We start from the raw sequence: 12,944 nt of genomic DNA, 5'->3' as shown, positions 1-12,944 counted from the left end.
TTTTCAAACTACTACCCAGGTCTTATTTGCGAGTTTTGTAAATGTAAAATTAGAATTGCCCAAAAATATAATTGAAATTATATTTACAATAAATTAAGGCCTGACCGATATATCGACCGACCGATATTGGCGGGCTGATATGAGGGTCAGTGTCATTATCAGATATCGGGCAGATATTGTTAGTTATTGGCCGATATTTTTTTTTTATCCATAATTTGTCCAGATGAGGGCATCAGATTTCCTCAGGTTGTTTTGCTTGTTTAGTCCTTGGGGGTGGAGCCACCAGCTAAGTCTGACCATGGTTGAGATAGGAGCAGAGGTAACGTGAGTCAAATGAAGTCAAAATATATTTGTCGTCAATACACACCCGGTGCAGTAATGTTCTAAAGTATGGTGACTTCAAGAACGTACATCATCTACCAAAACAACTAAAAAGAATACAATAAACCATACATTTCTGTTTAATGAATGTACACTTGCGTGGGTAAAAGGTCCAAGGTTAAAGGTTAAAACCAAGATGCCCAGTCAGGGTCGCAGCTAAGGGGTAGAGGGGATGTTGTAAGGGGGAGGGAGTTCCAAGGTGTCGCTGCCGCGTGTCATCACCTTAGAAAATTGACCTATTTACCAGGGAAATTTAGCTTGTGTGTCTGCATTTGTCAGTATACTGGCGAATTTTGTCGACACATTCTTTAAATCACTCCTCCAAACTTAAACTCTAGCTGTACCCATGTATACAGTATGCCTTGCATGGATTCGTTTGCGCTCATTTGACCAAACTGTTGCCATAGATTCCAAAGGAATTTGACAACCGGTTGCATAAACAATTTTAGTTTTATGTTATCCGAACTGTGTTTGGAGAGCTATGCTCCAACCATGAATAGCGTATATTATGTCTAGAATTGGAATATTTTATGTCTTCCGTAGGTTCACAACTGAAGAGGCCCGTGATTTGATTCAGCGCTATCTAATAGAACACACAGATCCGAATAATGAAAATATTGTTGGCTATAATCATAGGCAGAGCAATAGCGCTGCCTAAGTAAAGAACGATGATGACGCAATGTTTTGTTTTTTTTTGTCAGTGCACTCCGTATCGAAGGAGTTGTCGTAAAAACTTCGAAAAGGGCTCATTCGATTGGAAATTGGAGTTGCTAGTGCCTTTTTTAATAGTCGAAAGTGATTGGAAGGCAACTAGCCCCCCTCCCACGCCAATCATTCCCCCAAACACATCCATTCAAAATTTTGAGATAGCCATTTTGTTCAGTGTAGTTGATTTCTCGATAGTAAATATGTTGTTGAGGAAGACACTCCCCCACAACTCTCGGGGCAAGGGTTTTAAGTTATGCCCTGAGGGCATATAAGAACGATGTGGGCACTATGTATTATTTATTATTTTTTTCCTTTTAGAGCTGGGCACTGCGTATCGAAGAAGTTGTCTAGAAACTTCGAAAAGGGCTCATTTAATCGGAAATTTGAGTGGCTTGAACCCTTTTTAATATTCAAAATTGATTGGAATGCAACTAACACCCCTTCACGCCCACCATTTCCCCAAACCCACCCAATCAAAATTTTGAGAGAGCCAATTTATTCAGCGTAGTTTATTTCTGGATAGAAATTATGGTTTTTAGGAGAATACTCCCCCACAACCCTCAGGGCATGGGTTGTAAGTTATGCCCTGGGGGCATATAAGGTTTTTCCTAGAAAGCTTTGACGTAGAAACTTGAAAAAAAGGCTTATTCGATTGGAAATTCAAAGGGATAAAGCCACAAACATGGATGTGTTTGGGGTGTTTTTCCCTAAACACATCCAATCAAAATTTTGAGAGAGCCAGTTTGTTCAACGTAGTTGAAAGTTCTGAATGTTTTTGTGGATGATAACCCACCCCAGAGCCCCCTGGGAAGGGTTGTAAGTTATGTCCTGGGGGCATATAAGGTTTTTATAGAAAGCGTCGGCGTAGAAACTTCAAAAAGCGCTCATTCGATGGGAAATCGAAATGGCTAGTGCTCTTTTTTATAGTCAAAAGTGATTGGGAGGCAACCAACACCCCTTCCACACCCACTATTTCCCCAAACACATCCAGTCAAAATTTTGAGATAACCATTTTGTTCAACGCAGTTGAAAGGTCCGGAAATGATATCTTTGAGCAGGAAACTCCCCCCACAGTCTTCAGGGCAAGGGTTGTAAGTTATGCCCTGGGGCATATAAAGTGTTAAACTTGAAAAAGGGCTCATTCGATTGGAAATTAAGAGGGCTAGTGCCCTTTTAATAGTTGAAAGTAATTGAAGGGCAACTACCCTCCCTCTCACGCCCACCATTCCCCCAAACACATGCAATCAAAATTTTGAAATATCCATTTTGTTCAGCGTATTTGAAAGTTTTGTAAATTAGGTTTTTGAGGATGATAACCACCTCAGAGCCCTCAGGGCAAGGGTTGTAAGTTATGCCCTGGGGGCAGATAAGGTTTTTACAGAAAAGCGTTGTCGTAGGAACTTAAACAAAAGCTCATTCGATTGGAAATTGAAAGGGCTAGTGTCCTTTTAATAGTCGAACTTGATTGGAGAACAGCTAACCCCCCTCTCACGTCCACCATTTCCCCAAACACATCCAATCAAAATTTTGACACAGGTATTTTGTTCAACGTAGTTGAAAATTCTAGAAATTAAGTCTTTGAGGACGACAAACCCTCAAACCCTTCAGGGCAAGGGCTGTAAGTTATGCCCTGGGGCAATATCAGGTTTTTATAGAAAGTGTTTTCGTAGAAACTTCAAAAAGGGCTCATTCGATTGGAAATTCAAAGGGCTAGTGGCCTGTTTAATAGTTGAGTGATTGGAGGGCAACTGACCCCCCTCTCAATCTCACCATTTCCCCAAATATATCCAATAAAAATTCTAAGATAAACATTTTATTAAGCAGGGTTGAAAGGTCCAGAAATTATGTCTTTGAGGATGACACTCCCCCTAGAGCCCTCAGGGCAAGGGTTGTAAGTTATTCCCTGGGGGCTTATAAGGTTTTTATTGAAAGCATTGTCGTAAAAACTTCAAAAGAGCCCACTCGATTGGAAATTGAAAGGGATAGTGCCATTTTTAATACTTGATAGTAATTGGAGGACAACTAACCACCCTCTCACGCCCACACTTTTCCCAAATCCATGCAGTCAAAATTTTTAGATATCCATTTTGTTCAACGTAATTAAAAGTTCTGGACATTAGGTCTTTGAGGATGATAACCCCCTCAGAGCCCTCGGGACAAGGGTTGTAAGTTATGCCTTGGGGGCATATAAGGTTTTCTATAGAAAGCGTTTGAGAGTAAAAGCAAGGACAACTATGTACGTTATGTTGAAAAGGTGTAATTTAGCTTATTGGTATCCACGTATTATTGCTAACCTTGATTTTGAACTCGAAAAAATATATAAAAACAATTGAAAGAAAATTTGAAGAAAAAATATATAAAAACGATTGAAAGAAAATTTGAAGAAAAAATATATAAAAACGATTGAAACGATTGACGACCATAAGGAAAAAACACTAGAAACATATATTTGGAAACACATAACCATCTTAAAATACGGGAACTTAGAACTGCTCAAAACAAATCCACCATAACGAAAAAAAGTCTTAATAAGAATCTTGTTCTTGTCCTTCCTTACCTTTTTTAGTTGATTTGTAAAAAAGAGAGTTTTCAGAAGACAACTCATATAACAGATGACACCTTAGGGGCTACTTCGAATCCAAACTGACACCATTAGGGGCTTCGGCTACCAAATGGACCTGTAAATTTTTTTTCTTCTCATTAACGACTTATCTTCTACTAGGAGCAACTAGTCCCTCCTTCTGATTTACAAACTGAGTACAACATAACTAACATAAACATAGCACAACATAAAAAAAAATGACAGTGTCAACTATATCCACACTATGCCCCCTTTACTAGATCAGTGATTAACTAACCAAGAAGATGACTGGCAGTCATTCTTTTTGGGGAATCAGCCCTCAGATCCTTAGCGATTTCGTCTAGCAGTACTAGTAGGTGGGCAAGTACAGAACAAGTTTGGTTGGTACGTATATACCATCTTGGTAGATACATACCATCTTGTTAGATATAATACCATACATCTTGGTAGATAGTGGTAAAATACCATCATGGTAGATATGATGAAAATTAAAAGTATTTAAAATATCATCTTCTTAACTGAAGAAAGTCTTTATTCTGCATTAAAGCAGGAAACCAGAAAAAAAACAGAATTGTTGGAGAGCAAAAACTTACACAAACCTCGAAAACTCTACTTTCTTCTATTTGGCAAGATTTTACCATGCGAGACAAGGATAGACCGTAGAGCACTAGAACCAGGATATGAAAGCCGAAATAGTAAGGGAAAAAATGATATAAACCCATTTGATCTTTGATCCACACTCGAGTAGTATTGTACCCACATGTAAAGGTGAAGCAGGGTTAGAAATATTAAAACAAAGAAACTGGTATTTACAAGCATTTACAGAAAGTCCCATTTTGCCCGGAGAATCAGTCAGACCGTGCATATTATTAGCGAGGCTCGATCTAGTATGTCTAACTAATAGTACGTCATCAGCATTAGCAACATGACTAACACCAGCATTTGTTTTTAAAAGAAGTAGGAGACAACATTCACAGACAATCAGCAAACACACTTAAAAATATATATGGAGATAGCACACCACCTTGCCTGACTCCCTTCTATACTGTCATTGGCTAAAATATATCTGATATCCATTTCAACCGAACAAACAAATTACAATATCAATATTGGAGAACCTTTATAACAGAATCAATGACTGCTCAAATTAGGCAATGAATTCTTTGCGAATGGACGACATTGTCCAATACGCCCGAAATATCCACCGTGCAAAAATAAGTTTGTAGTTTGTTATATTCCAAAAACTTTCCCGAAAAATAAATTTTACACATCTCATTTTCTATACAAGTTTGCCTGGCCAATTCCACATCCCCCGATTTTATAGTAGTTGCTTCTAGGGATTGGAGATTTTTGATATGTCCAAACTCCCCTCCTATGAAAACATTTTCTGCAAGAGCAGGTACTCAGACTACCTTTATTGTTTTTCTCAGAAATGTGCCGTCTTCCTTAGCGATTTCTATTCTAACTCGATTTGACGGGTATAGAGGTTTATCTCCATAAAAGCATAGTACCGTGACTGTGTCTGAATTGTTAACTTCTTTATTGTTAACTAAATGACTTTTTACGTAAGTTTGATCGCTACAAGAATTGATGGCGGCATCTACAGACAGTCCATTTAATTTACAGATTATCTTATATGACCCTGGGAATCGACAATTTGACCTTGTTTTCTATTGGACATATCAGACATAAGTTCAAAAAGCAACTAACAAAAATTAGCTCAATGCACATCAGACTCAATCTTTTAATTAGTTCCACTGAATTTTTCTTTCTATTTCCGGTCATACAATTTCAAACTCTTGTAAAAAATTGCTAGCGCTCCAATTAATCCTGCGTATTTCACAAGCTCTATAGTGACTTGTAAATATCTAATTTACAAGGTTTTTAAGATTAGGCATAATCCCAGCAAATTTCCCTATAGTTTGCTTAAATAGTTTGTGGATTAACCACAACCAAAAAAGTTTAAATTTGTTGAAGTTAAAAAAGTATATATTTATTTATGTATGTATTTTTTCTCGAAAATGTTTCGACATTTTTTCAGAAAAATTGGGATTTTCTGGCCTAAAAATGATCTGTATAGGTCAGAAGTTTCAGAAAATTTGTTAAGAGCCTTAATTTTGCTAAAAAAAGGCCGAGGGTAATGTCATGTTATGAGCATACATACGTCATGTTTGCCTCGGTAGCAGTTGTATCGTAATTAGTGTTTATGATGAAAGAAAAATTACGCAAGAAACATATGATCGACAAGATAAATCAAGTCATTGACGTCATTCTTATTAGTATATTTCAAGAGAGTAAATTACATCATTTACACCCTTCCTCCTTCTAAGGAGTAATCGCATCATTTATATATATATGACACATGCAACATTACAAAAGGACCATAGCTGAGTACAAATAACAAGTGGAATTAGTCTATTTACAAAAGACATTTAAAGCAGTTTCATAATGCCTAGAAAACAAATGAACAACCTAGACCATTAAATCTGACCAGACCAATCCAAACAGCTAAGGTAAAGGGTATTCAAAAAATGTCTAAGGCAATGTTAAATGAAAATAACAAAAAAGAAATGTAGAGTCATAATGCTTGCGTCAGGGACAATTACAACGAGTCAAGAACAAAAGTGAAGACCAAAGAAACATTTGGTTCGAAGAGAACCGGCAGCAAGAATTAAAACGAGTCAAAAACTAAAGTGAAGAATAAAAAGATATACGGTTACAATTTTAACAAGACATACGAGAACGAATAATAGAACGAATTATACTTAAAAGTGAAGAATAAAGAAATAAGTGGTTAGAGACTAGCAGCAGCAAGAATTACAAGCTATAGTGAGAAAACATGCAGCAGAACGAGCCAAAAATAAAAGTGAAGAAAAAAATATTATGTTAGAAGAACAAAACCATCACAATCTTCGACCCAAACAAAATATGGCGTAAAACCCAGTACAAACCTACAAAGATGTCATAAACGACGCAACTGTTGATTACAATGCATTTGGACCCTTCAACGTTTTATGTATTTTTGGGGAACCCTCCGTTTTTCCGAGGAAAGAGTAGCTAACAAAGGTCACTCATTTGGGGGTTACTACTTACAAAGAGAATCAATATATACAAGCATGCCACATGCCAAGGACCAGAACCTGACCTTAAAATTTGCTACATAGTTTTTTTTCTTATCTGGCATATTGACATTTCCGGCGATAAACACGATCTAAAAAGGTCACAATTTTAAGGAAGAACTTATATTTTTGTCGTGGTGGTTGTATCGAACCTATGTTGACACCATGACATTAAGAAGATGCTCACAATATCTGCAGTAAGAAGATAAGTAACAAAAAGAATAAATTTATACATGCCTGCCACTTAGCCTTACCGGCACGGGCTTCGAAATAGGTTACATATTTATTTTTTTTAAACTAGCACATTGACATTTCTGGCTACAAAAACAATTTAAATATGTCACAACTTCAAGGGAAAATTCGTATTTTACCCAGGGTGATCGTATCGAAACCATGGCTAAGCTATTACATCAAGAAGAGGCTCACACTGTCTCCGGTTGGAAGATAAACAACACATAGAATCAACACATACAAGTCTGCCATGCCTAGACATAAAGAAGACTTGAGAGACGAACATTTGGGAATTAAAATGTACTCATTGAGACTCCTGCCTCGCGCCACTCCTCCTCACAGGTGATGTATACTTACGCATCACTTCGAATGATTTTTTAGAAATACGAAGCAAATCAGTTTAGTCAAATGAATTTGTAAAATAAATATAAGAAACATTTTGCGTAAACCTTACCCAGGCTTAGGCTAAACGAAGGGAGATGATACATTTGCTTATACCCCCCCCCCTCCTAGACCTTTTCCCACATTTGTCTGAAGGCTCATGGAGAATTAGAAGATATGAGCATTTAAATTTGCTCTTTCAGACACTGGCACCCGTCCCTCCAGTCTAGACAATGACTCACCTTTATGGTACCTGATGCATAATTATATATAACTAAGCATAATTTCATGAAAAATTATTTGAATTAACTGAGTTGAAGTTAGCATTAAGATAAATGTCCGCATTAACAATTTGTCTTGTACGAACTACTTGACTTTTCACAAAATAATCTGCCACCATGTGGTACTACTCCCTCTGCAGTTGGAAGCTCAATACATAGTTTTCTCTTCATACTTTTGAAGGATTAGAAAACAAGTCTTAGGCTTAATGAGGCTTGAGATATTAGGCCATTGAAACGTACTACTTTTGGGATATCACTCCCTCCCCTATAAAAAGACTAACCATCCCTTCTTAATAATAGATCACTTATATGAAACCAATTTTTTAATTAAATAAAGCAGTAGCATAAACACCAGAAACATTTCGGCGAAATAAGAACAGGTGTCAACTTGCAGCAGCCTTGTGGACATTACCCACATTTTTCACCAAAAAATCTTACCAAACAATTTGAACCCCGCTGAACATTTCCCCCGGACAATTCCCTCGTAAAATTTCGTATCCAAAGAGGAGAAAAGACAAATAAAAAGAATTATGTCGATGAATTCAAGGAAGTTCTTTTCACAAAAATTACTCCCCACAGCAATTTCTCCCCCAGGAAATCCCCTTCTCGAAAAAACTCTCCCGTAAAAAATCATCTTATGTTTCCCAACAATAAATATTATTATTGGTTTCTATAACCAATTATTGTTTTATTAAAAACAATTCTATTATTAAAAGGTTTATATATTATTGTTTCTATAATTGTTTACAGAAACAATTGACAAATTGCAAAACTTACAGTCCTTTCCCTAAGGACTATGGGGGGGGGGGGTTGTCACCCCCAGCAGTATTTTTATTGGACCTTTCAATTATATGGCTATCTCGATTTCATGCATGTCTTTGGGAAAAAAAGGGACAGGGGTGGGGGACTAGTTGCTTCCCCTCCAAGCAGTTTGGTTTATAAGCATTATTAGCAAGCGTAAAATTTTTTTTTTATTTTATTTTTTAACAGAGCAGAGCTTTTTATTAATTTTCAAAAAAGGCAGACCCTAAAAATATTCTAGCATACTTGTTTGGTGAACATTACAAAAAAGCTCAAAAGAAGTTTCATTGAACAATTTGACAAGTTTGGCAGTTCCCTGTCATACTAATCGCCTTGATTGTAATCTTCCCCAACAGAGGATGCATTTTATTTATGGCGTATATACATTACATAGACAGTATTTTGCTTAACAATTAGTAAGAGATTATAAGTTTTATTTGCTTTAGACTAGCCTCTCCTTAGCTTTTCGAACTACGGACAAATTAAAGATCCCCAATCAATTTTTATCAAAAATTTTTCGGAAGCTTCCTCTGGAGCCATCAATTTCGGTAGTGGACCCTTTGTCTTTAAACCTGTCAGCCGAAACTGACACTCTCAAAATGACACTTATGGTATCGAACGCCCTTAAGTGTAGCTTATTGTTGTTTTATAACTTCTTTTAATGTCTCTCCTGCTTTTGGTTTTAGATCCCAAAATATGAATTTGGCCTTTCGGAGCTGATGATATTCATTTCTTTAAATGAATACTTTATCTTATTTCCTATTTTTTAGGGTAAAATCTTAAGAGTTTTCTATTCGGTAAACTAATTTACTACTGAGTGAAGTTTTAGAACAGTAAATGGGCTTGCCTCTTGGATAACAGAGCCATCTTCAATATGCCCGTATTGACAAAATTATAATATCCATTTCTTATCAGGTGGCAGCAAAATTCAATTCCAGCCAAAGACTTGATTTAGGATCAAGTCTTGCAGAAACATACTTAGCATAATTGTTCAATATTGAAGTTAAGCTTTAAAGTAAACAAAAATGGCCTCACCTCTAGGATAACACAGTCTTCTTTAATATATCCTTTTTCCGGATTACAGATGTCACTCCAAGACATATAATCACTAAATCCCCGATCACTTGCTTCTGCGGAGAACAGATGCTGAACTTCTGAATAAAAAAAGAAGTATTACAAGTATTTAAATCAAAATATTTAATATTAATTTTTATTAATTAAAATAATTATTCAATTACTTCAAAATTGAATACTAACTATTTCTGAAACTTCACTGAAAACTCAAAACTGAAAACTGAAAAACTCACTGCTCGCATAAACTTCAAAGAGGGCTCATTTGATTGGAAATTGAAAGTTCTAGTTCACTTTTTAACAGTCAAAAGAGATCAGAGGGCACCTAGCCCCCCCCCCCCCCCACCCTTTTTTTCCTCAAACCCATCCGATAAGAGCTTTGAGATAGCCATTTTTTCAAAATAGTTCAAAGACCATATAACGAAAACTCCAGGGTCGACACAGCCCCCCAGGGCCCAAGAGCAGGCGTTGTAAGTTATTCCCTGAGGGAATATTTGACTCTTATGAAACGGATGCTCGTAAGAACTTCAGAAAGGGCTCATTTGATTGTAGATTGTAAGTTCTATTTCAGTTTTTGAGAGTCAAAAGAGACTGGAAGGCAACTTTTTCCCAAATGCATCCAATAAAAATTTTGAGATAGTCATTTTGTTTAAAATACTTTAAAGATCATATAACAAAAACTCCGGTGTCGGCACAACCCCCCCCCCCCCTGGGTCCAGGGGAAAGTGTTGTAAGTTATGCCCTGGGGGAATATATGGTTTTTATGGAAGGGATGCTCGTATAAACTTCAAAGAAGTCTCATTTAATTGGAAATTGAAAGTTCTAGTTCACTTTTTAACAATCAAAAGAGATCAGAGGGCACCTAGCCCCCTCCCCCCATCCACGCCCTTTTTTCCTCAAATTCATCCGATAAGAACTTTGAGATAGCCATTTTCAAAAAAATATTTCAAAGACCATATAACAAAAACTCCGGGGTCGACACAGCCTCCCAGGGCGCAAGGGCAGGCGTTGTAAGTTATGCCCTGAGGGAATATATGGTTCTTATGGAAGGGATGCTCGTAAAACCTTCAGAGAGGGCTGAAGGGCTTCAGAGATTTCCGCTGATAGAATTGTCCGTGGTGAGGGAAGGTTCTGGGGGTGAGCTTTCAAGGAGAAATTTTACACGGGAGAATTTTTTGGAATTCCTATACGAAATTCGTTTTATTTGTCTTACTTTCTCTTTGGCAACTTAATTTTACATGTGGAGATTTTTGGGAGAACTGTCTAGGGGAAATTTTCAGTGGGGTTGGAATTTTCTGAGGATTTTTTAGTAGAGGGGGATTTTCAACGGAAGAAATTCTTCATGGCGAAGTACCACCAGGAGAAGATCTCCATGAGGAATTTTTTCGCGGGATGAACTTTCTATTTTGGGGGGGGGGAGTGTAAATTGTAAGTTCTAGTTCAGTTTTTGAGAGTCAATAGAGATTGGAGGGCAACTAGCCCCCCACGCCTCTTTTCCCCCAAATGTATCTAATAAAAGTTTTGAGATAACCATTTTGTTAAAAATTGTTCAAATTTCACATATAACAAAAACTCAGGTGGCGACACAACACTCCAGGACCAAGGGGTAGGCGCTGTAAGTTATGCCCGGGGGAATATATGATTCTTTTGAAAGAGATGCTCGTATAATCTTTATAGAGGGCTCATTTGATTAGAAATTGAAAGTTCTAGTTCACTTTTTAAGAGTCAAAAGATATCCAAGGGCAACCAGCCCCTCCCCCCCCCCCGCCTTCTTTTTCCAAACCCATCTGATGAAAATTTTGAGGTAGCCATTTTGTTAAAAATAGTCCAACGATCACATAACAAAAACTTAGGTGTCGACACAACCCCCAAGGGCCTGGAGGCAGGCGTTGTAAGTTATTCCCTGGGGGTATATATGGTTCTTATGGAAGGAATAATCGTATAAACTACAGAGAGGACTCATTAGATTGGAAATTGAAAGCTCTAGTTCACTTTTTTAGAGTCAAAAGATATTGGAGGGTAACCAGCTCCCCCCCCCCCCAAGGCCTTTTTCCCAAATGCATCCGATAAAAATTTTGAGATGCCCATTTTGTTAAAAATAGTTCAAAGATCATATAGAAAAACTTCGGTGTCGACACAACCCCTCAGTGCCCGGGGGCAGGTGTTTTAAGCTATGCTCTGGGGGAATACAAGGTTCTTACGGAAGGGATGCTCGCATAAACTTTGAAGAGGGCTCATTTGATTGGAAATTCAAAGTTCTAGTTCACTTTTTAAGAATCAAAAGAGATCAGATGGCACCTAGCCCCCCCCCTCCACACCCTTTGTTCCTCAAATCCATCCAATAAGAACTTTGAGATAGCCATTTTTTTTTAATAGTTCAAAGACCATATAACGAAAACTCCAGGGTCGACACAGCCCCCCAGGGCCCAAGAGCAGGCGTTGTAAGTTATTCCCTGAGGGAATATATGACTCTTATGAAACGGACGCTCGTAAAAACTTCAGAAAGGGCTCATTTGATTGTAAATTGTAAGTTCTATTTCAGTTTTTGAGAGTCAAAAGAGATTGGAGGGCAACTTTTCCCCAAATGCATCCAATAAAAATTTTGAGATAGTCATTCTGTTTAAAATAGTTTAAAGATCATATAACAAAAACTCCGGTGTCGGCACAACCCCCCAGGGTCCAGGGGAAAGCGTTGTAAGTTATGCCCTGGGGGAATATTTGGTTCTTATGGAAGGGATGCTCGTATAAACTTCAAAGAGGTCTAATTTAATTGGAAATTCAAAGTTACAGTTCACTTTTTAACAGTCAAAAGAGATTAGAGGGCACCTAGCCCCCCCTCTCCACACCCTTTTTTCCTCAAACCCATCCGATAAGAACTTTGATATGCCAATCTTTTTTTAAAAATAGTTCAAAAACAATACAACGAACACTCTGGGATCAACACAACCCCCCAGGGTCTAACGGCAGGCGTTGTAAGCAATGCACTGGGGACTATATAACTCTTATTGAAGGAATGGTCGTAAAAACTTGAGAGAGGGCTCGCTTGATTGTAAATTGTAATTTCTAGTTCAGTTTTTGAGATTCTATAGAAATTGGAGGGCAACTAGCCCCTGTCCCCCCCCACGCCCCGTTTCCCCAAAATGTATCTAATAAAAGTTTTGTGATAGCCATTTTGTTAAAAATTGTTCAAATGTCACATAACAAAAACTCAGGTGCCGAAACAACACCCCAGGGCCCAGGGGCAGGGGCTGTAAGTTATGCCCTGGGGAATATATGGTTCTTTTGAAAGAGATACTCGTATAATCTTCAGAGAGAGCTCAGTTGATTGAAATTAAAAGTTCGAGTTCACTTTTTAAGAGTCAAAAGAGATCCAAGGGCAACCAGCCCCCC

General features: G+C 37.7%; 1 protein-coding gene across 1 annotated transcript in view; it reads right to left on the bottom strand.

Annotated features, from left to right (window-relative positions):
• Positions 1 to 12,944, bottom strand: part of LOC148956081 (uncharacterized) — a 146,217-nt gene that overhangs the window by 2,199 nt on the left and 131,074 nt on the right. The window contains exons 6-7 of the mRNA XM_089089120.1: positions 9,519 to 9,637; positions 3,647 to 3,767 (exon numbers count right to left, since the gene is read on the bottom strand). Coding sequence (XP_088945246.1) covers positions 3,717 to 3,767; positions 9,519 to 9,637 — 170 coding nt within the window. The 3' untranslated portion in view covers positions 3,647 to 3,716. The remainder of the gene's footprint in view (positions 1 to 3,646; positions 3,768 to 9,518; positions 9,638 to 12,944) is intronic.

This window comes from Artemia sp. Qi Xiang Cuo, chromosome 1 (genome assembly GCF_049724085.1).
Source record: "Artemia sp. Qi Xiang Cuo chromosome 1, ASM4972408v1, whole genome shotgun sequence".
NCBI classification, from domain to species: domain Eukaryota; kingdom Metazoa; phylum Arthropoda; class Branchiopoda; order Anostraca; family Artemiidae; genus Artemia; species Artemia sp. Qi Xiang Cuo.
The sequence above is the reverse complement of the archived record's forward strand: the minus strand, read 5'-3'. Positions and strand labels throughout refer to the sequence as shown.